Raw genomic sequence first — 21,269 nt, 5'->3', positions numbered from 1 at the left:
GAGTCTTGAGGATTTTTACAGTCACAGGTAGAATGCTCTGTGTTAGAACTTCTGTAGTTCTTTATGACCCTGCTCTGTGCCTGGATAGGTAGACCCCTGAGGCCATAAATTGTCTTTCTGGTCCTCCTTCGGAACACTTCCTTACATAGGTCACGAGGCATTTCTGGTGCCTTTAGCATTCCTTCCGTATCAGAGCTGCCACTCTGTGTAGTAATAGGTTTCAAGGATTTACTTGGGTGTTTTCCCTCCATATTCAGTTCAAGGTCTTACTGGTTGAGAAGGACCCTGCCATGTAAAATGCTGTTTCTAGCCCGCTGGGGTTGAGCAATCCCATAATTAACAAATGCTTTAAAAATAAGACACCTAGGACCCATGAAATTCATCCTACACTCGAGGTTCTCTGGTTCTCCGATGTTCCTGTGCCTAGGAGTCCTCTGGGGATGGCATTAAGCATGTAGACAGGAGCCCTGGTAAGGCTGGAAATCTGCATCCTTACAGGCAATGAGGGTGCATGGCAATATCTATGCCTGCTCTCATCTCTGCTATTCTCACGGGCCCTCAACCCCCCACAGCCAGCGTTTTGGATTGCTTTTGCCTTGATTGTCTGTGTTTCTCCACCAAGTGGATGGGTGGCTTCTGCCCTGGGCTGAAAGCAGATTCCTTTTTGCATCTATCCTGCTGGGAAGTCTTCAGGGTTCTGTATTCCAGCTGCAGAAGGACTGTCTTTCCTCCATCCCCCCACCCCTTCATATCGCTTTCCCCACGTGATCTTCCTCTCTCGCCTCTGGATGTGGTTTTGAGACCTTCTACTTTCCTGGAGCTCCATCCTTCCTGGGTTTTTCCTCTTACAACTCTTTAACATTCATATGGAAGTATCTTTGTCATCTGTTTGCCCCATTCTGTTGCCCAGACACAATCGTGTATATGTCAGAGGCAAGGTTCGCCTGACTATTACCAATGCCCTCCAAAGGACAGACCAAAGGCAGAAAGGGAAAGAAAAACCTCTATGAATTTTAGAGAATTGCTTGTTTTTCCTTGTGTTTCAATCTCTTTGCTACCCACTGTCCCCTCACATAACTGCAGGACCCTGGGGTGTGACGGTGGCTCAGAGGCTCTGACAGAGCACACCTTCGGTCCAGGCCACCCCTGTCGCGATACTTGATCAGTCGGCATTTTCTGCGGGTGGCTAGACTTTTACTAAGCACTAACCATGTGTTGGCTCCAAGGAACTCAGGCCTAGAAAGACACTTAGCTGCAAAACACGCCCCTCCAGACCAAATATGCAGAGTGCTTAAAACCCCAGTGAGCTGCAGACATGACCTGCTTTGGAAATTAAGCTTAGGGACCAAAAGGATCGTGAACAAACAGGTCAAACGAAACTGACCGCTGGAGGCTGCCTCTCTGGAGGTGGGCCCACAGGGGGATAAATGGGCTCTGGGGCCCCCCATTTCTTCATTCCAACCTTCTTCTCTCCATCATCCCCCCCACATCCATTCAAGCTTAGCACCAGCGCTTTACAGGCTATTACCCAGTAAATGACTTTTAGAATCCTGTTTATGAATATTTAGATAAATGCTCGGATTTTCCCCAGCTGTCACGCTTATTGACTTTGAAATGGTTCCAGTTCTCAGGGCCCCACCGGAACACACATGCTGACAAAAGTCCCACATGAACTGATTTCGCCTGTAAAGTCCTTCTCCTGGGCTGCCCATGCAGCTGAGCTCCTGGCTTGTGTGGGCCTGCCCTCTGCCTCTGCCCCCTCCCTCATCGGGTTTCTGGCACCTAATTCCATGGAACCACATTCGAGCTACAAAATAGAGCAGGCACGGGTGTGGGCAGGGAAGTGAGGTTGCGGGGGGTGCTCTAATTTACCGCTGCCATGACTACAGCTGTGAAATGAATCCGTGAACCCGTGATGGATCAATCTCACGAAGGCAGGATTTAAATTATTAATAATGGTAAGCAGTGCTGCTCCGTCTTGCATCCCAGGATCTGAGGGTGAGGGGACTTTGGGCTTAATTGGGTAGAGGATTAAGATTCTCAATGCAATCTTGCCACACTCTCTCTTGAGTGCCTCCCAGTTGTGGCTCCAAAAGTTCAAGCTACAGATGATTTTGGCCCCTTCGGAATCGGGGCCGGCTTTGACTGCCTGCTGAGACACAGTCCCACTTGCCACCATCCATGCGACCATCTGGATACAGCCCATCACCCCAAGGAACCCGTCTGTAATCTGGGAAGGTAATGGCCTGTGTCCCTGAGGGAAATGGGGCCCATGTTCCCATAGAGCAGGAACAAGAAGACTAATGAAAAGAGAAGGAAAGACTGGAAAAGGTATTTGTTTCAGCCCTTTGCTGATGTTTCCCTGAGGGGGACTCTGGGGTGGAGGAAGGGGGGAGCTGGGCTAGGAGAGGATCTTAACTTCTTACCTAAAACACCACTTCGAATGGCACAGGAAGTAGTTGTATAGCATTAGCATGAGAGGCAATAGACAAACGGTGATATTTCACACCCATGGAATGCATCCCCCCCCGCCCCGCCCCCCCATGTGATGGGCCGCAGGGTGCAGTTCCCCATCCCCCACTTACTCTCATAGATCCATTCTGTCTGCGTGCTCCGGTCTTGCCAGGCCAGAAGTTCTCTGTCTTGCTGCATGTATGAAGTAGAAGGCCTTATGTCATCGTACGGAATCTCACAGGGAAGTTCAGAGATGGAAGGTGGGACAGAGAAGAGCATGGTCTCCTCGTAAGGGTTGGTTGCTGAGCTCCTGTCAGAGGTGAGCACACGGGTAGCTCAACTTCCAGGCAGGGACCAGGTTAGGCACTGGGGCGATGGGCTGCGGGGATGGTGGGGTGGCTATTCTCCAGCTCCTGCAGACTCTGCCTGCCCCAGATGGTGGATGTCACAGGTGAGAAGGGACCAGCAAGTTAGTAATGGTGAATAGGCCCCTGTGCCATTTTGGGCAGCAGAACCCCACATTGCCAACTGCCACTTCGTTTACTGGAAAAGGCTCTCTGGATGCCTTCAAAGGTGAATGGCCCAGGCTTCCATAACTGACAGTCTAATGTTCTGGAACATTCTCCATCCTTTGTGGTACACAGCCCTGCCCATCCCAGTGGCCCTTCCTACCTTACCGCTGCCTCAGGTAGAGTGGGAAAAATACCAGAGTAGATGCTACAGCAGCTTAAAATCAAGCACCGAGGTCTGTCCCCTCTAGTCTGCCCACTACAAATACCACCATTATAGAGAAAGGGCCTGATGACAGAGCATTGGTTCTGAGGCAGACGCCCTGCCATCTGGTAGCTTAAGATCCAAAGGGACGACCCCAACACACAGACCCACACTGTGTTCTTCTTCAGGAATTTTTGGCTTTTAGCTGGGGGCAACAAATCTGTCATTCAAAGGGATGAGAGCAGTCTTTGGGGGGTTTCAGCCCTGAAGTCCTCTCATGTAAACTGGCTGAAATGGCAGAGACAAGGATAAGGGAAAATGCCTGCCATATAAATGGGCGCTGTCTATGTTTGGTAGAAAAAACACAGACTTTGGTGTCAAGTGACACCAGCTGAAATCTTGGCTCCTGCACTGTAGAGGAGTAACTTTGGGTAACTGTTGAATGTTTCTGCACCTTTTTGATAATCATACCTCCCCTACAGGTCCCTGCCAGGGAGAACAAAGTGAGAGCGGGCAAGTGCATTCTTGGCTGCTGCTGTTCTTACTGGTGAGGGGAGCAGTGCAGTGGCCCTTCAGAGATGGGCCTGTTCCCTGCATGGGTCAGTGTCCACCCCCCCCATGCCCAGAGGGACAGGGAGCAGGTGAGGGTCTGCAGCCTGAAGCTGAAGGCAAAGAGATTGAGGCAGAGAAGAAGGGGCTGCTTGCTCTCCCTGGGAGGCTCAGCATCTGTGGGACTTACAAGAATATCTTGTGTCACTTCCAAGGGACACATGGGAAGGCCTGGGTCTGTGCCAACGTGTGGCAAGGGCATGGTGGCTCTGTTCTCTGTTCTCTCATGATGACTCTGTCCTGGTATATCTCAGGATGTACCATGGAAAAGGGGTAATCGGGCCAAGTGGGTAAGATGGCGGATCCTAGATCAGGTGACCACAGGGATCAAGAACTAGTAGACACTGGTATGCTCTTTAGACAACTTCAACTCTTGCCCTCTTCCAGGCCTCAGGGCCAGATCAGGAGACTCTCCTGAGCTCTGTCCTTCTAAGGGGATAATGCAAGTCCTACCTCATTTACCAGGTACTCTCTGGGACCCAAAGAGGTCATGCAAATCTCCATGAAAGGACTTTGAGAAGTCAGAGCTGCCAAACATACCGAGAGATCACATTTAAGGTAACGGTGGGCCTATCTGGTCATAGCCATCTTCATGCACATTTATTCAGCATCCTCCCTGCCTCATCTACCTTGGGCTGGGACATGGGGTTTTCTGGGGGCACCTATGAAAGCAGGACTGGGGTTCTGGTCTACCTGGGCCGAGTGCCAACTTCCTGCCCCATCTGCAATGAAAGGGTGTGGGATCCTGGGGAGATTGGATGGTTCCAGTCCTGCTTCTTCAGCTGTTTCATAGAGGGGAAGGGGCCTGGTGTGTGCCGGGGGGAACTTCTGTGCATGTGTATGAGAGTGGGAGAGGGAGCCTTCCTGTTTATAAGGGACCCATGAAACGCTTGACCTGGACCTGTTCCCTTTTCCCGCTCCCTGCCTAACAAACAAATAGGAGTGTACACTTTTTGCCTAACGTGGTTTGTAGGTTCTGTCTCTCAGTAACCTGGTGTCAGACAAATCCAGAGCCTCTCTGATCCCCGTGAACTCCTCCGTGACAGGAAAGCCACTCAGCTGGAATGTGAATAAAGGATTGGATGGGTGCCTATGTTTGGAATGAAGCCGACCCAGAATCACGACTCCTGTTCTCTGCCTGCTAAGTTTCCATGTGATGGCTTGCAGGGAGCAGGAGCGGGACTAACAGTGACCCATAGCATGTCCTGAACCTTTGCTCTCAGGGAGCCCCATGAGCTAATACTCATCGAGTCCCCACCACAGCCTCATGAGGCTGAAACTCTTCCTGTCCCCGTTTCACCAGTGAAGAACCCAGGGCACAGAGAATGTGTGTGCCCAATGGCATGCCGCTGGCTGAGATTCAAACCTGAGTGGTCTGGCTCCTGAGCCCCTGTTCTCAGTCATGGACCTTCCCGCGCTCATGGCCGTGTTGCTTCCTATGCTGTGGGTGTCCGTGACTGAGGTGAAGGGGCCTCCAGAGAGCCATTGCCTCTTATGTGTTGGCTCATTGGGGGCACCATCTGATCCATGTTGCTGAGCCCCCAGGAGTGTGAAGCATGGAGCTCAGGGGCGGTGGAGAGCAGCGATGGGGGCTGGCCTCACCGGGCTGAGGGGTGGCCCTCAAGTAGCAGCCTATTGCTTGCCCATGCAGCAGAGCAGGGATCCCATCCCAGTTTCTCACCATAACCAAACTGGCCTTGTGCTTTCTTCGTATCCAGTGCCAACACGCCTCATGAGTGGATACACATGCTCCGTAGTCACTCTCGGGGGAGGGGGTGTAGGGGATGAGATACAGGGATGAGGTCTGTGAGTTGGAAGTCTGGAGTACCCCTCACCTTGGTTTCTACAGAGCTGAGCGCATAGGAGGCAGACTCATTTATTCCGTAGGTTTGTTAGTGACCGTCTTGCATGTGCCAGACCCTGTATGAGTGCTCACTGAAGGCTGACTGAGACCTTGGGAACATGACTGAGTAAGGAAGATGGCAACTCTCATTTGGGCATTCATCCCTCTGTTCACCGCGAGCATGGCCACAAGCCCCTTGCTCTCTTTCCCTGGTTGAGACCTTCTCTGCAGACTCAGATAGCTCTTATTCTTTCATCTCTATAGTTCTGGGTACCCCAGACTTGGATCTTGGACCCGTCCCTCACCCTGTGAGTAGCTGGTGGCAGAGGGGACAGTGGCGGGAGGTCCTTTCTGTGTGACTCCCGGAGATACTCCAACCTGAATCCCTCCTTCCTCAGGGTTCAGGGAGCCTGAACCCTGTACCTCCACACCACCCACCCCCCATTCCCATCCTGGGACTGCAAAGGCTCCTGCAGCATCATCATCAAGCCTGGATTTGTCCAAAAAGGAAACCATTACCTTGAGATAAGATGAGGCAGGGTTTGATATGAAGAAGTAATCTTGAATTCTATTGGAAAAAGAACAGAAAGACAATATTGGGAAAAAAAGAAGGTATCTTTTTTTTCTATTTAAAAATGTGTTGTTAAGTACGTGATGCTGGAGTTGGGGTAGAGAGGCCCCAGTTTATAGAATTCCTCTATTTTTACTTTTTATTAGTATTCTCTCTTAATGGTTTCCCTTAGAAATTACAAGATAGGGGCGCCTGGGTGGCTCAGTGGATTGGGCCGCTGCCTTCGGCTCGGGTCATGATCCCAGGGTCCTGGGATCGAGCCCCGCGTCGGGCTCTCTGCTCGGCGGGGAGCCTGCTTTCCCTTCCTCTCTCTGCCTGCCTCTCCACCTACTTGTGATCTCTGTCTGTCAAATAAATAAATAAAAAATCTAAAAAAAAAAAGAAATTACAAGATAAAGTTTTATAAAGTCAACGAGAACTCAAGAAGGTAATTTTCATAAAATCATGGATTTTGGAAATTCAAGTTTGCTTTGTTAATCTTTGGGTTATCACAGAAGCCTTGCTATGTCATGAGATGAAGGATATCTGTACAGAAGAGGTAACAGAGGCTCAGAGGATCTAAATATTTTTAAATGAGTTTTCATTTCAAAAACTCTGTTTGTGTCATTTAATCATCTATTTGCCTTGAATCATATATCAAGAATTTAATGTACAATTGGGAGAGAATAAACCATCAATTCTAATAATAGAGCCCAGCCCAGTGGAAGTAGCCAAGAAATGAGAACCACAAATTGAAATTTGGAACTTAAATGTTCAACACTTATACTTATCCACAGTTCATCCGTGACACAAAATATTATTGAGGAATATTACTTGGCTCTTAAAATGATATCTACAATGGTTAACCAATATGGGCAAATATTGAAGTCACAATTCTGTTACAAAAGTAAAATACAGAAGATGGTGGAGGAGTAGGAGACCTAAATTTTGTCTGGTCCCAGGAATTCAGCTGGATAGTTAACAAACCATTCTGAACACCTACGAACTCAACAGGACGTCAATGAAAAGAATAGCAGCCATTCTATGAACAAAAGTGACCACTCTCTGGAAGGTAGGATGCACGGAGAAGTGAATCTGAGGTGATATACCAGAAGATAGACTGCAGGGGGTAGAGCCTCCATGAGCCAGCTCCTGGCAATGGTTAGAGCAGCGGAGCACAAAATCAGAACTTTTAGAAGTCTTCTCCATGGAGGGACGTTGCTCCGGGGCTAAGAGGATGGTGGAGCCCTTGCTGGGACAGTGACCCTCGGAGTCACAAAAAAAGTAGGGGTGCCTGAGTGCGGCAGAGCTGCCACATTTTGGAGCAGGGAAGCTGGCTACGGAGACGGAGCTGAGGAGTGGGCTCTCAGCTCAGGCTTACCATAGACTGTGATCTGAGGCACAGTCAGCCACTGCTCTTTGATCCAGGACCTCACAACTGGTGGATCTGGGGAGACACCCCCTCTTCTTTCACCAGAAGGAGTGGTGCGGGAGCACGCGGCAGGAATCTGCTGGGTTTGGAGACTCCAAACCGGGCCATGCATCAGAGATAGAAATGCTCAGTCTCAGGCTGGGTGAGCTTGGATTGGGGCTGGAGACCAGGGAGACAGGAATGATGGACTGCTTTTCTCTGAGGGCATATTGAGGTGTGGGGCCCTGAGCTCTTGGCTCATATGGGCCAGAGATGGGAGGCCATCATCTTCATTCCTGTCCTCCAAAACTCTATGGAAGCATTCAGGGAACAAAAGCTTCTGAGAGCAAAACAGAACAGATTACTTAGCCTGGCCCTTGGCCAGGTTGGTGCAATTCCTCCTCAGGCAAAGACATTTGAGAATCACTGCAAGAGCTCCTCCCCCCAGAAGATCATCAAGGACATCCAGACAAGACCAAGTTCACTGATCAATGAGAACTGCGGAATTCAAGAGCTAGAGGAATACAGCACATAGAATTCTTGCTTTTTTCCCATGATTCTTTAGTTTTTCAAAGTTAAATTTTTGAATTTTCTTTTTCTACTTTTTTTTGTTTTTCCTCTTTCCTATTTTAACCAATATTGTATCTTATCAACACCTTTTAAAAAAATCTTTTTAATTTTCATTTTTATAGTCATATTCTATCTCTTCATTGTATTTAACCTTATGTTTTGTATAAGTTTTTCTTTCTTTAAAATTTTGGGATACAGTTTCTTCTAATAGACCAAAATATACCTAAATCTAGCATATGGCTCTGTTCTAGTCTCCTGCCTGGTCACATTCTGTTTGTTGTTGTTGTTGTTTGTTTGTTTATTTGCAGTTTCTTCTAACAGATCAAAATACACCCAAAATCTAGTGTGTGGCTCTGTCCTATTCATCAGCTTGATCATACTCTTTTCTTCCCCCTTTCCTTTCCCCCAGTTTTGGGTCTCTTCCGATTGGTTTAGTGTATTTTTTCTGGGGTTGTTGTTACCCTTTTGGCATTGTGTTCTCTCATTCCTCTATTCTTCTCTGACAAAATGACAAAATGGAAGAACTCACCCCCCAAAAAAGAACAAGAAGCAGTACTGACTGCCAGGAACCTAGTCAATATGGACATTAGTAAGATGTCAGAACTAGAGTTCAGAATGACGATTATAAAGATACAAGCTGGGCTTGAAAAAAAGCATAGAAGACACTAGAGAATCCCTTTCTAGAGAAGTAAAATCTAACCAAGTCAAAATCAGATAGGCTATTAATAAGGTGCAATAAAAAATGAGAGGCTCTAAATGTTAGGATAAATGAGGCAGAAGAGAGAATTAGTGATATAGAAGACCAAATGATGGAGAATAAAGAAGCTGAGCAAAAGATAAACAACTACTGGATCATGAGGGGAGAATTTGAGAGATAAGTGATACTGTAAGATGATACAATATTAGAATAATTGAGATCCCAGAGAAGAAGAGAGGGGGGCAGAAGGTATAATGGGGAAAATTATAGTAGAGACTTCCTTAATTTGGGGAAGGAAATAGGCATCAAAATCCAGGAGGCACAGAGAACCCCCCTCAAAATCAATAAAAATAGGTCCACACCCTGTCATCTAATAGTAAAACTTACAAGTCTCAAAGACAAAGAGAAAATCCTGAAAGCAGCTCAGGACAAGAGGTCTGTAACATACAATGGTAGAAGTGTTAGATTGACAGCAGACTTGTCCACAGAGACCTGGCCAGCCAGAAAGGACTGGCATGATATATTCAGCACTAAATGTGAAAAATATGCAGCCAAGAATACTATATCCAGCTAGGCTGTCATTGAAAATAGAAGGAGAGATAAAAAGTTTCCAGGACAAACAAAAACTAAAAGAATTTCCAAACACCAGACCAGCCCTACAGGGAATATTGAAAGGGGTCCTCTAAGCAAAGAGAGAGACCAAAAGTAACATAGACCAGAAAGGAACAGAGACAATATACACTAACAGTCACCTTATAGGCAATACAATGGCACTAAATTCATATCTTTTAATAGTTACCCTGAATGTAAATGACCTAATACTCCAATCAAAAGACACAGGGTAACAGATTGGATAAAAAAACAATACCCATTGATATGTTGTCTGCAAGAGACTCATTTTAGACCCAAAGACACCTCCAGATTTTAAATGAGGGAGTGGAAAACCATTTACCATGCTAATGGACATCAAAAGGAAGCTGGGGTGGCAATCCTTATACCAGATAAATTAGATTTTAAGCTGGTCTATAATAAGAGATGAGGAAGGACACTATATCATACTTAAAGGATCTGTCCAACAAGAAGATCTAAGAATTTTAAATATTTATGTCCCTAACATGGGAGCAGCCAATTATATAAACCAATAAATAACAAAATCAAAGAAACACATAGACAATAATAAAATAATAGTAGGGGACTTTAACATGCCACTCACTGAAATGGACAGATCATCTAAGCAAAAGATCAGCAAGGAAATAAGGGCTTTAAATGACACACAGGACAAGATAGACATCACAGATCTATTCAGAACATTCCATCCCAAAACAACCGCATACACATTCTTCTCTAGTGCATGTGGAACATTCTGCAGAATAGATCACATCCTGGGTCACAGATCAGGTCTCAACCAGTACCAAAAGACTGGGATCATTTCCTGCATATTTTCAGACCACAGTACTTTGAAGCTAAGACTCAACCACAAAAGGAAAGTTGGAAAGATCTCAAAAACATGGAGGCTAAAGAACATCCTACTAAAGAATGAATGGTCAACCAGGAAATTAAAGAAGAATTTTAAAAATTCATGGAAACAAATGAAAATGAAAACACAACTGTTCCAAATCTTTGGTTTTCAGCAAAGGCAGTCCTAAAAGGAAAGTATATAGCAATACAAGCCTTTCTCAAATAATAAGAAGGGTCTCAAATATACAACCTGACCTTACACCTAAAGGAGCTGGAGAAAGAACAGCAAAGAAAGCCTAAACCCAGCAGGAGAAGAGAAATGATAAAATTCGAAGCAGAAATCAGTGAAACAGAAACAAAAAGAACAGTAGAACAGATCAATAAAACTAGGAGATGGTTCTTTGAAATAATTAACAAGATTAATAAACTCCTGGCCAGACTTATCAAAAAGAACAGAGAAAGGACCCTAATTAATAAAATCATGAATGAAAGAGGAGAGATCACAACCAACACCAAAGAAATACAAACAATTTAAGAACATATTATGAGCAACTATACACCAGCAAATTTGGCAGTCTGGAAGAAATGGATGCATTCCTAGAGACCTATAAACTATCAAAACTGAACCAGGAAGAAATAGAAAGTCTGAACAGACCCATAACCAGTAAGGAGATTGAAGCAGTCATCAAAAAATCTCCCCAAAAAACAAGAGCCCAGGGCCAGACAGCTTCCCAGGGGAATTATACCAAACATTTAAAGAAGAATTAATACCTATTTTCCTGAAACTGTTCCAAAAAATAGAAATGGAAGGAAAATGTCCAAACTCATTTTATGAGGCCAGCATCACCTTGATCCCCAAACCAGAGACTCAAACATAAAGGAGAATTACAGACCAATATCCCTGATGAACATGGATGCAAAAATTCTCACCAAAATACTAGCCAATAGGATCCAATAGCACATTAAAAGGATTATTCACCACAACCAAGTGGGATTTATTCTTGGGCTGCAAGGTTAGTTCAACATCCAAAAATCAATTGATGTGATACAATACATTAATAAAAGAAAGAACAAGAACCATATGATACTCTCAATAGATGCTGAAAAAGCATTTGAGAAAGTACAGCATCCCTTTTTGATCAAAACTCTTCACAGTGTAGGGATAGAGGGTACATACCTCAAAATCGTCAAAGGCATCTATGAAAAACCCACAGCGAATATCATTCTCTGAAATGACAAAACTCTTCACAGTGTAGGGATAGAGGGTACATACCTCAAAATCGTCAAAGGCATCTATGAAAAACCCACAGCGAATATCATTCTCAATGGGGAAAATTGAGAGCCTTTCTCCTAAGGTCAGGAACTCTCCTTAGACAGGGCTGCCCACTATCACCACTGCTATTCAACATAGTACTAGAAGTCCTACCCTCAGCAACCAGACAACAAAAAGAAATAAAAGGCATCTGAATCGGCAAAGAAGTAGTCAAACTCTCACTCTTTGTAGATGATATGATATGATACTTTATTGGATAAAGTATTGGATACTTTATTGGAAAAGCCAAAAGACTCCACTCCAAAACTGCTAGAACTCATGCAGGAATTCAATAAAGTGTCAGGATATAAAATAAATATTTTATATTTATATTTACTTATATTAAATAAATTTATATTAAATAATTAAATATTAAATATCAAATAAATCTTATATTTAATAAGTATTTATAAAATAAATTTAAAAACCAACAATAAGACAGAAGAAAGAGAAATTAAGGAGTCAATCCCATTTACAATTGCACCCAGAACTATAAAATACCCTCAGAATAAATCTAACAAAAGAGGAAAATAATCTGTACTCAGAAAACTATAAAATACTCATGAAAGAAATTGAAGAAGACACAAAGAAATGGAAAAACATTCCATGCCTATGGATTGGAAGAACAAATATTGTGAAAATGTGTATGTTACCCAGAGCAATCATTTAATGCAGTCCCTATCCAAATACCATCAACTTTTTTCCAAAGAAATGGAAAAAACAATCCTAAAATTTATATGGAACCAGAAAAGACCCCAAATAGCCAGAAGAATGTTGAAAAAGAAAACCAAAGTTGGCAGCATCACAACTTGAGACTTCAAGCTCTATTACAAAGCTGTAATCCTCAAGACAGTATGGTACTGGCACAAAAATAGACACATAGATCAGTGGAATAGAAGAGAGAACCCAGAAAATGGACCCTCAACTCTATTGTCAACTTATCTTCAACAAAGCAGGAAAGAATCTCCAATGGTAAAAAACAGTCTCTTCAACAAATGGTGTTGGGAAAACTGGACAGCCACATGCAGAAGAATGAAACGGAATCATTTCCTTATACTGTACACAAAAATAGACTCAAAATGGATAAAAGACCTCAATGTAAGACCGGAGTCCATCAAAATCCTTGAGGAGAACACAGGCAGCTACCTCTTCGACCTCAGCCACAGCAACTTCTTCCTAGAAACATTGCCAAAGGCAAGGGAAGCAAGGACAAAAATGAACTATTGGGACTCCATCAAGATCAAAAGTTTTGCACAACAAAGGAAACAACCAACAAAACCAGAAGACAATAGACAGAATGGGAGAAGATATTTGCAAATGACATATCAGATAAAGGGCTAGTATCCAAAAATCTATAAAGAACTTCTCAAACTCAACACCCAAAGAATAAATAATCCAATCAAGAAATGTGCAGAAGACATGAACAGACATTTCCCTGATAGTTAAGAAAACCATGCAGAGGGGTTAAGTGACGTACCCAAGGTCATGCCCTAAGAAGTGGGAGAGAATTGACCCTCAAACTCTGGTAGGTAAGCTCCTGAGAGGGGAAGGAAAGAGTGTTCTTTGTGATATACTCACATCTACCTCCAAACAGACAAATACATGGCATTCCCACTCCTCAGTCCCCATCTGATCCTGTGGCAGGCATCACTAGGTGCTCGTGGCTCTCTTTCTTGCTGAGCCGAAATTGGCCCTCACAATCTTCCTTGACATAGTGCTTCCCCACTAGTCTCTAGCAATTAATCCATCAACCCAAGCAATAAAAGCCCACTTGTCATTTCTAAGGCCCACTTCCAATTAGTTTCTAAAAGATGTTTCTAAAAATAAATGCAGGTGCATGCATGCATGTGTGCCTGACTTTATGAAATGAATGAAATTGAACTTGACTCCGTTTGCATGTCCTAAGCATTTGCTAGGGGTCAGGAAGGCACTCCTGTGCGCAGGGCTCAACAAATTTCTATCTTAAAGGTATTGGCAAAATGTTCCACATTAAGAAATCTTGATGTAAATTCTTTTAAAAAGTTCCAAATCCTGGGGCACCTGGGTGGCTCAGCGGGTTAAAGCCTCTGCCTTCAGCTCAGGTCATGATCCCGGGGTGCTGGGATCGAGCCCCGCATCGGGCTCTCTGCTTAGCTGGGAGCCTGCTTCCTCCTCTCTCTCTGCCTGCTTCTCTGCCTACTTGTAATCTCTATCTGTCAAATAAATCTTTAAAAAAAAAAAAAAGGTTCCAAATCCTGTTGTAGACCCCTTCTTAATTTAATGCTTAATTTAATGTTTTGTGAAGTGTGGCTTGGTACCCTGGGTTTTCACACACCAAGACATTCTTCCGTTGCCTTTAAAGGAATTTTAGCATTCCTCTACAGTTTTCTCAGTGCCTTTCCAAATTTTGCTAGCAGGGCATTTATTTTCAAAGCTTTTGCTTTATACACAGTTCCATTCACTTGACAGCACTGTATTTGTCCCACTGTCGTGGGTAATATATTTACAAAGGCCCAGTGCATACAGGGGACATGTTAAGAATGCTTGATTCATACTGTGTGAAAGAAATGGCCCAAATGCTATTTTTCAGAATTGGAATTACACTCGGTATTTCAACAGCAGGGATACTAGGATTCTGAGAGGGAGCTTTATGGCAGAGGCACATACCAAAGAGAGTTTCCCAGCAGTAGAGGCATTACCTCTCCAGTGCCCCAGCGAAACTTCCACAGGGGTAGGAAGAACCTGGGTTGATGCATCTGGTTTGAGGAAGAGAGGCGTAAATGCCTGTGTTGAGTGCTAAGAACAGCCAGCTCTTAGGATGAAGGCAGTATGTAATGAGATTGGGATTTAAAAATTCAAGCTGCCTGAGTGGCTTGCAGGTGGTAATGGAATCAGATCCAGAAAAATAATGTTGTCCTATTTCTAGGTCAGTGTCGTCATGATGCAGATGACTGGGATTTTTAACTTTCTGAACCGAGTTGGATATGGCCCTGCCGTCATGACAGCACCACATGGGAAGACACCACATAGACCTCAGAGAACGTGAGAATCAGCCACCTCTAACAATGGCACAAGGAGGCCATAGTCAAATAATAAAACCCAACTTCAGGAAAAGGTGGCGATCGCAGGAATGGTATTGGAAAAATGTCAGCCCTCGGTGAGAGAAGTGACTCCAAATACTCACAGCCAGGGAAAGATGAGGTATGCCAGGGGCCCCGCGGGCACTGGGAGAAGCACACTAGTGTCTGTTGACCTAGCAACAGATTGTGGGATGGATTCTGGGAAATAACTAGAGGTCACTGATAAAATTGAGCCCTAAGGATGTTTAGCAAAGTGCTGTTTGAAAAAGTAACAAAAACCACATCAGAAACAATGAATGATTAATAATAATCAGGAATTGATTAACAATATTAGGGCTTGCAAATATAATACAGAGTGATGTAGCTGTTAAAATGATTTGTAGAAAATTTAATAACATGAAATGTATTCCTATAAGTATGAATTCTTACATGTGTTCATGTAAGAATGTAATATATGTATTATATGTCAACTGCTTTTAAAGATATATTTATTTATAATTTTGTGTATATATAAATTATTATATGTAAAGCATAATATACCTTAAAAAGCAGGTGACTTTAAAGCCTGGGGAGGATATATATGTGTATATATATATATATCTCCCCACATATATAAAGTGTGAAAGTGAATGCCTCTCTGGGTGGTAGTGATGGTTACTTTCTTCATTTTTCTTACATACAGTTTCTCAAACATCCACGATAAACATGTATTACTTGTGCAATAAGGAAAAAACACAAATTATAGGGTCTGTTCGGTTTGTTTTGTGCATGAGTAGGGGCTTTCTGTTCAGTAGGCCTCTCTGCTCTGTGGGCGCGCTGCTTGGGGGCATGGCCATTGAGGCTGGGAGGAGAGCTCGGTCAGTCCTGAGTGGGCCACCGCGGGGGGGTTGGCAGACTGAGCTGCGGCTTTATCCCAAGTTAGATCTTTGTTCCTGGGCTCTGCGGTGAACTAGAGTTGCTGTCTTTTAGGGCCCTCACCTCCCCAAATCCCCTCCCTGACACTTTCCTTCACACACATCCTCTTTTCCTTTCAGATACTGTCCCTCCTCCAGACACTCACCGTCTTCCAGATACTCTTCCAAAAGATCCTCTGTCTCTTCCAGATGCTTTTTCTTCCGCAGATGCTTTCTCTCCTTCAGAAACCCCGGAGTCTCATACAGATAGGGGTTCTCTTTCAGAAACCTTTCCTCCTCTAGGTACTCCTCTTCCTCGGAATAGATTTCCTCTCCCAGATACTCACTGTCTTCAGGAGATAGATACTCTCTCTCTGAATTCTCATCCTCCTCGTTACCTCCTTCCTCGGAACATAAGGTCTGTGTGGAGTACTGGGAGGTTGTGGGAAGGAAAAGAGGGGATGTTCCTCCCGAGGACTGAGTACTTCCAGCAGACATTGGGGCAGCATTAAGCAGAAGAGACCCTTCAGCAGACAGCAGCAGGCAGTTGATTTACCGTCCTGGTAACCAAGAAAGGAATAGCATCTCATTAGTCGGTAATTCCCACCGCACATTTCTTTAAATCCATTTTTGTTCACTCATTTCAGTCAATAGTTTTTGGATGGCCTTTTGAGTGTGCAGATCAGCACATGGCGGCCCATGAGAAGGCACACAGAAGGAGGAACAGGGTTTTACCCTCAAGGAGCTGGTAGGAGAGATCACACCCTACGGCAACACCTTTGCAATTACTGCACAATATGAAACGAAGGAGTGATTCTGTGTCTGGTGATAATGTCATCAGGGAAGACTTTAAGTGATCCTTCAAGAACTATGTATCACCACAGTAAGCAAGACAGAGGATGTCTTGCAGGAACTTTAAATCTGGTGTGCAAACAGGTTTCTAGCCACAAAGTACCAGGCGCAGTGCGAGAGGTACCAGTGGGTGGTACAGGCATGGGGACCGGGGCCTCGGCCTGTGGTCAGCGAAGGGCCGTGTCGTTGGAGGTCTGCCAGGCGCAAGCTCGAGGCCGTGTGGGCGCCCCCCCCCCCGCCTCGTCAGACTCCTCACCCACCTTTCGTTCCCTTCGCAAATGCTTATTTTTACTTCCCAGCTCAGATACAGCTGGGAGTGCCTAGGCTTCCCCACGAAGTCTTCTGTGCTCTACCCTAAGCTCCCTCTACACACTCTATATTTTCAGGAAAGTTACTGTTTTGCGATATGACGTGGTTTGCTTGCACAGCTGTCTTTCCAACAGAGTGTGAATGTTCTGAGGGCCAGAAGGATGGATTCTTGTTTAAAAATACACTTGAATCTTTCTACTCTTCTCCATCGCCACTGACTACCCCCAGTGAGCCGTGTCATCGGCCAGCGGGATTACTGCGGCCCTTTCCAGACTGGCCTTCCTGTGACGGTGGCTACCATGCCCCTAACATTCTCTGTGGAGAGTGTTCATGGGAACTAGAAATCAGATCAGATCTCCTGTGCTTCAGCTTCCTCCAGTGGTTTCCCCCTGTACTTGGAATACACTGTAAACACCATTCTATGTCCCATAGGCCCTGTGAGATCTGGCACCTGTCCAGGCTCTCTGATTTTATCTCCCGCCATCCCTCCCCTGCTCTCCCACCCTGTGAGTTTCTCTTGTAGCACTTACACTATTCCTGATTATGTTTTTTTGTTTACTCGTCCAGTCGTTCTTCTCTACGAGACTGTCAGTGTCTCAGTGACCGTGTCTCATGCTTAATAAATGTCCAATAAATTTATGATTGGTGATTGAGTGAAGGGCAGAAGGAGATGGCTCTAGAGCACTGGGTCCCAAAGTTTTAAAAAGGATGATACTTATTCTGCACAAGGGGATAGGTTGAAGAGGCTGCTCATTGTGGAGGCCAATGGTCCAGAATCTTCCCGTTTGCTCCAAGGACTTCATGGGTCAGTATCTTGGCCTGCCTTTTCTTCCAGCTCTTAGACCAGGAAGCTCTGTTTTAGGGAACCGGCCGGATGAGATCATAGGCTCTCTTGCCGTCATGTGGGCAACATGATGCCCAACACGAGAAGTGTGAGGTGTGAAAACACTCACAGTGGGTCGGTGGGCTTATCTGTCCACCTGCAGCGCTGCTAAAACCCTTGGATTATCAGATTCTGATAGGATTATCCTGGTGCAGTGTGGTGAACTGAAGGGGTGCTGCCCAGCTGTGGAGACTGTGGTCTACAGACAGCCTCTAGCCACCAGTTCCTTCAGGAGCTGCAGAGCCACCTTCCAAAAGTTGTGCCCTTCTCAGGGCAGTCGCATCTGGTGACTGAGCAATGTGGGGCTGGGGGGGCGGGGGGCTTTGGAGAGTGAAAGTCCGGCAGATTCAAGCAGCTCAGCTTTGGCAGGCGGACCTGCTGAGCCTGTTCATTCAGGCCCTTCTCTCTGCCAGTCCTTCCCCGCCTTTCTCAGGCCTTGGTCCCGAATCCACATCTGGTATTGCCATTGACGGCACGTCAAAGGTCTGCATCTTTGAGTCCATTTCCAGGCCACCCACCCTGTGACAGGCAGCGTCACAAAGCATAAACTGACTGTGGGATTGGGGAAAGTGAAGGGGAAAGGCCTCAGAGGTAGTTTGGGGTTTTAGAAGGTGGGAGGCTGGGGAGTAAGCTGAGCTGCCTGGGGCAGGGAAGAGTGTCCTGGCAGAGAGAGGACGGGGTAGGAAAAGTCAAGGCAGAGTCTGAGTGGAGCGCTTTAGAACCCGTTATAAAACATTTGTGCTGGGTGCTGACTGGGAAGGTGAGAGGATTAAAAACTCCCCAGGAGGGGACTCTTGTAGCCATCTACCAGAAACAGCAGGGTCCTCTGTCACTCTGTCCCTCTGTTCCTCTGTCACTCACAGCTCCGGGGTCTGTGCACGTGTTTTTGGTAGGTTACCTCAAACAGAGCACTGTGAGCTGTAAATCCCACACGTGAGGGGGAGGAGATCACCAGTAAGGCAAAGGGTGAGCTAGGGGCAAGTGTGGGGGCCTACAGCTCTGTCTCCGGGAACCTCCTCTGCTTTAAAGGGGCCCCTCCAGGCTTATTTTGACTTAAAATCTGAACATGCCTGTTACTAGAGCTGTCTGCTCCTGACCCCCCACTCGCTCCTGAGCTGGATCCCTAAGCCAGTGGGAGAAGGAAGGAGCTGGGGAAGATGAGAGCAATCGGAGACGGGGTCTGTCCAGCCCTACCCCGGGAGCGGTGACAGCAGGGGTGGGCACAAGTCACGCCATCAAAGGCATGCTTACACTTTAGGGTTCTCCTGTCTTTCATACTTTCTCGCTGCTTGAGATAAAAGGTCAGAATCCCTTGGTCCCTGGATGGCCCTGAATGCATTTACCAACAGCGTGCTGTCATTCAGGGTTAGGGACCTTTTTTTAATCCCCAGTTTCTCACCAGACCTTGCAAAAAGGCTCGGTCCACTGCATTCTCATTTCAAAGACCAGAAAAGAAACTGCACTCTCGACATTCTCCCTTTAATTCTGTTAGAAACTTGTGGAAAAAACCATCAGGCATAAATAAATAAATATCAAGGCAACTTGATAGCCAATGTCTCGAGGCAAACATCCAGGTTTTGACTTGTGATTTGGACCATGACTCATTTTTTTTTTTTAAGATTTTATTTACTTATTTATTTGTCAGAGAAGGGAGAGAGAGAGAGAGAGAGCACACAAGCAGGCAGAGAGACAGGCAGAGGTGGAGAGAGAAGCAGGCTCCCTGCTGAACAAGGAGCCCGATGCGGGACTCGATCCCAGGACTCTGGGATCATGACCTGAGCCGAAGGCAGTGGCTTTAACCCACTGAGCCACCCAAGCATCCTTTTTTTTTTTTTGGCGGGGGGGACCATAACTCATTTTGACCCTGCTTTCTGACACATTGCGGCTTAGTTTCTGTGGTCACAACAGGAAACACCCACTCCATAACGGCCGATTATAGGTCATTACATTTTAGACTGATTTCACAAAATGGCTGCGTCAATCAAAGCCAGCTGGCAGACATTCTACTCAGCTTAAGTCATTTAAAAAAAATTTAGAGTGAGTATTTAGAATTGGCAGAATTCACAAAAAAAACAAAGAATTCCAACTTCTCCTGGAGACAGGACTCTCGGGCAACCCGGCACTGGCTTTCCCACATGGAGACGGTGCTGCTAAGGCGAGGCTGCCTTCCTCCAATGGGGCTGAATGTTCCATTTCTGCTTCCATCCCCACCACTACCTGTCATTTGCTCAGACACCCACGCAGCCTCCTCCTCACGTAGGTCGTGTTGTTTTGTTTAGAGTAGAGCAATGGTTCTCTGTCTCTAGCAAAAGTTGGAAACTGGGGCACCTGGGTAGCTCAGTGGGTTAAGTCTCTGCCTTCGGCTCAGGTCATGATCTCAGGGTTCTGGGATCGAGCCCCGCATCGGGCTCTCTGCTCAGCAGGCAGCCTGCTTTCCCCCCGTCCCCCGCCCCGGCCTGCTTCTCTGCCTACTTGTGTGCTCTCTGTCAAATAAATAAATAAAATCTTGAAAAAAACCAAACGAAACACAGAGTTTGGACTACATGAAGGTTTAACTGTAGCTTTGTCACCTTAAAAAAAAAAAAAAGTTGGAAACCAAAAGATATACTAAAAGGACAGATGTTTCTCCCACTTTGCCTACTCATGCACTGGTTTTATCTTTCTGGCCCCAGAGAGAGATGGGGTCTTTGCTCCATGGTCAGCACTGAATGCCCTGCCTACCATGAGTGGCACGTAATAGGCACTTGGTAATACTTGTTGAGTGAAGAAATGAAAGGGCAGGGGCGCCTGGGTGGCTCAGTGGATTAAGCCGCTGCCTTCGGCTCAGGTCATGATCTCAGGGTCCTGGGATCGAGCCCCACATCGGGCTCTCTGCTCTGCGGGAGGCCTGCTTCCTCCTCTCTCTCTGCCTGCCTCTCTGCCTACTTGTGATCTCTCTCTCTGTCAAATAAATAAATAAAATCTTTAAAAAAAAAAAAAAGAAAGAAATGAAAGGGCAAAGCAAAGTCTTAATAACAGACTGTGTGCTTTGCCAAGTATATTTACTGATTATGTGCATACACTCATTTAATGAAGAGGGGTAGAACTTTATATCAGAGGTCACCATAGGACCACAGTCTTGGAGACTTAGATCATTGTAACCCTTTCCACACTGCACTATAAGGAAGAGACCAGCTGATTTCTCTATAGTGATTTTTTTGGGATCTCAGTTTTCATTCTGAGAGGTTGAGGCCAGGCTCCCCAAACATTCTTGGTTTGAAATATATGAGGAAGACATAACTGGCTGATCTCATGAAAAATAACCACCACCTCTCGCTTCCAAGTGAGTGACCCAAAGAAAGGCTCCGTGTTCTGGTTCTGGTTTTTTAGATAAAGGGATTAGTAGGGTTTCCTTACTGGTTTCTAAGAGGGGAGGGTGGTGTTGCTCCTAAGTTGTTTTTTGTCCCTCTGCCTGGGGCCTTGGCCCTACAGACTTGCTGCTGGGCTTCATGCTTTGGAAATCAAGTGCAAGCAAAGGAACTTGCCGTTGGATGGGAATGAAGTCCTTGGGGCAGGAAAATGGACTGCTTCATGAGAATGAGCATATTTGCTTTGTACAGCTCTTGAGGCCCTATGTGATGGTCTTGGGCAGAGAGGATGGAAGGATATACTTGGA

The 21,269-nt window shown here is 45.5% G+C and overlaps 1 protein-coding gene across 1 annotated transcript in view; it reads right to left on the bottom strand.

The window, feature by feature from the left end:
• The window catches only part of ERICH6B (glutamate rich 6B), a 44,930-nt gene extending 28,862 nt beyond the window's left edge, over positions 1 to 16,068 (bottom strand). Inside the window, exons 1-3 of the mRNA XM_046028216.1 lie at positions 15,738 to 16,068; positions 6,140 to 6,188; positions 2,586 to 2,764 (exon numbers count right to left, since the gene is read on the bottom strand). Of these exons, the coding sequence (XP_045884172.1) occupies positions 2,586 to 2,764; positions 6,140 to 6,188; positions 15,738 to 16,068 (559 nt within the window). The remainder of the gene's footprint in view (positions 1 to 2,585; positions 2,765 to 6,139; positions 6,189 to 15,737) is intronic.
• Positions 16,069 to 21,269: the final 5,201 nt, after the last annotated feature.

The sequence above is a fragment of the Meles meles genome, chromosome 14 (assembly GCF_922984935.1).
Source record: "Meles meles chromosome 14, mMelMel3.1 paternal haplotype, whole genome shotgun sequence".
Taxonomy (NCBI): Eukaryota; Metazoa; Chordata; class Mammalia; order Carnivora; family Mustelidae; genus Meles; species Meles meles.
This window is presented reverse-complemented; position numbering and strand designations above follow the sequence as displayed.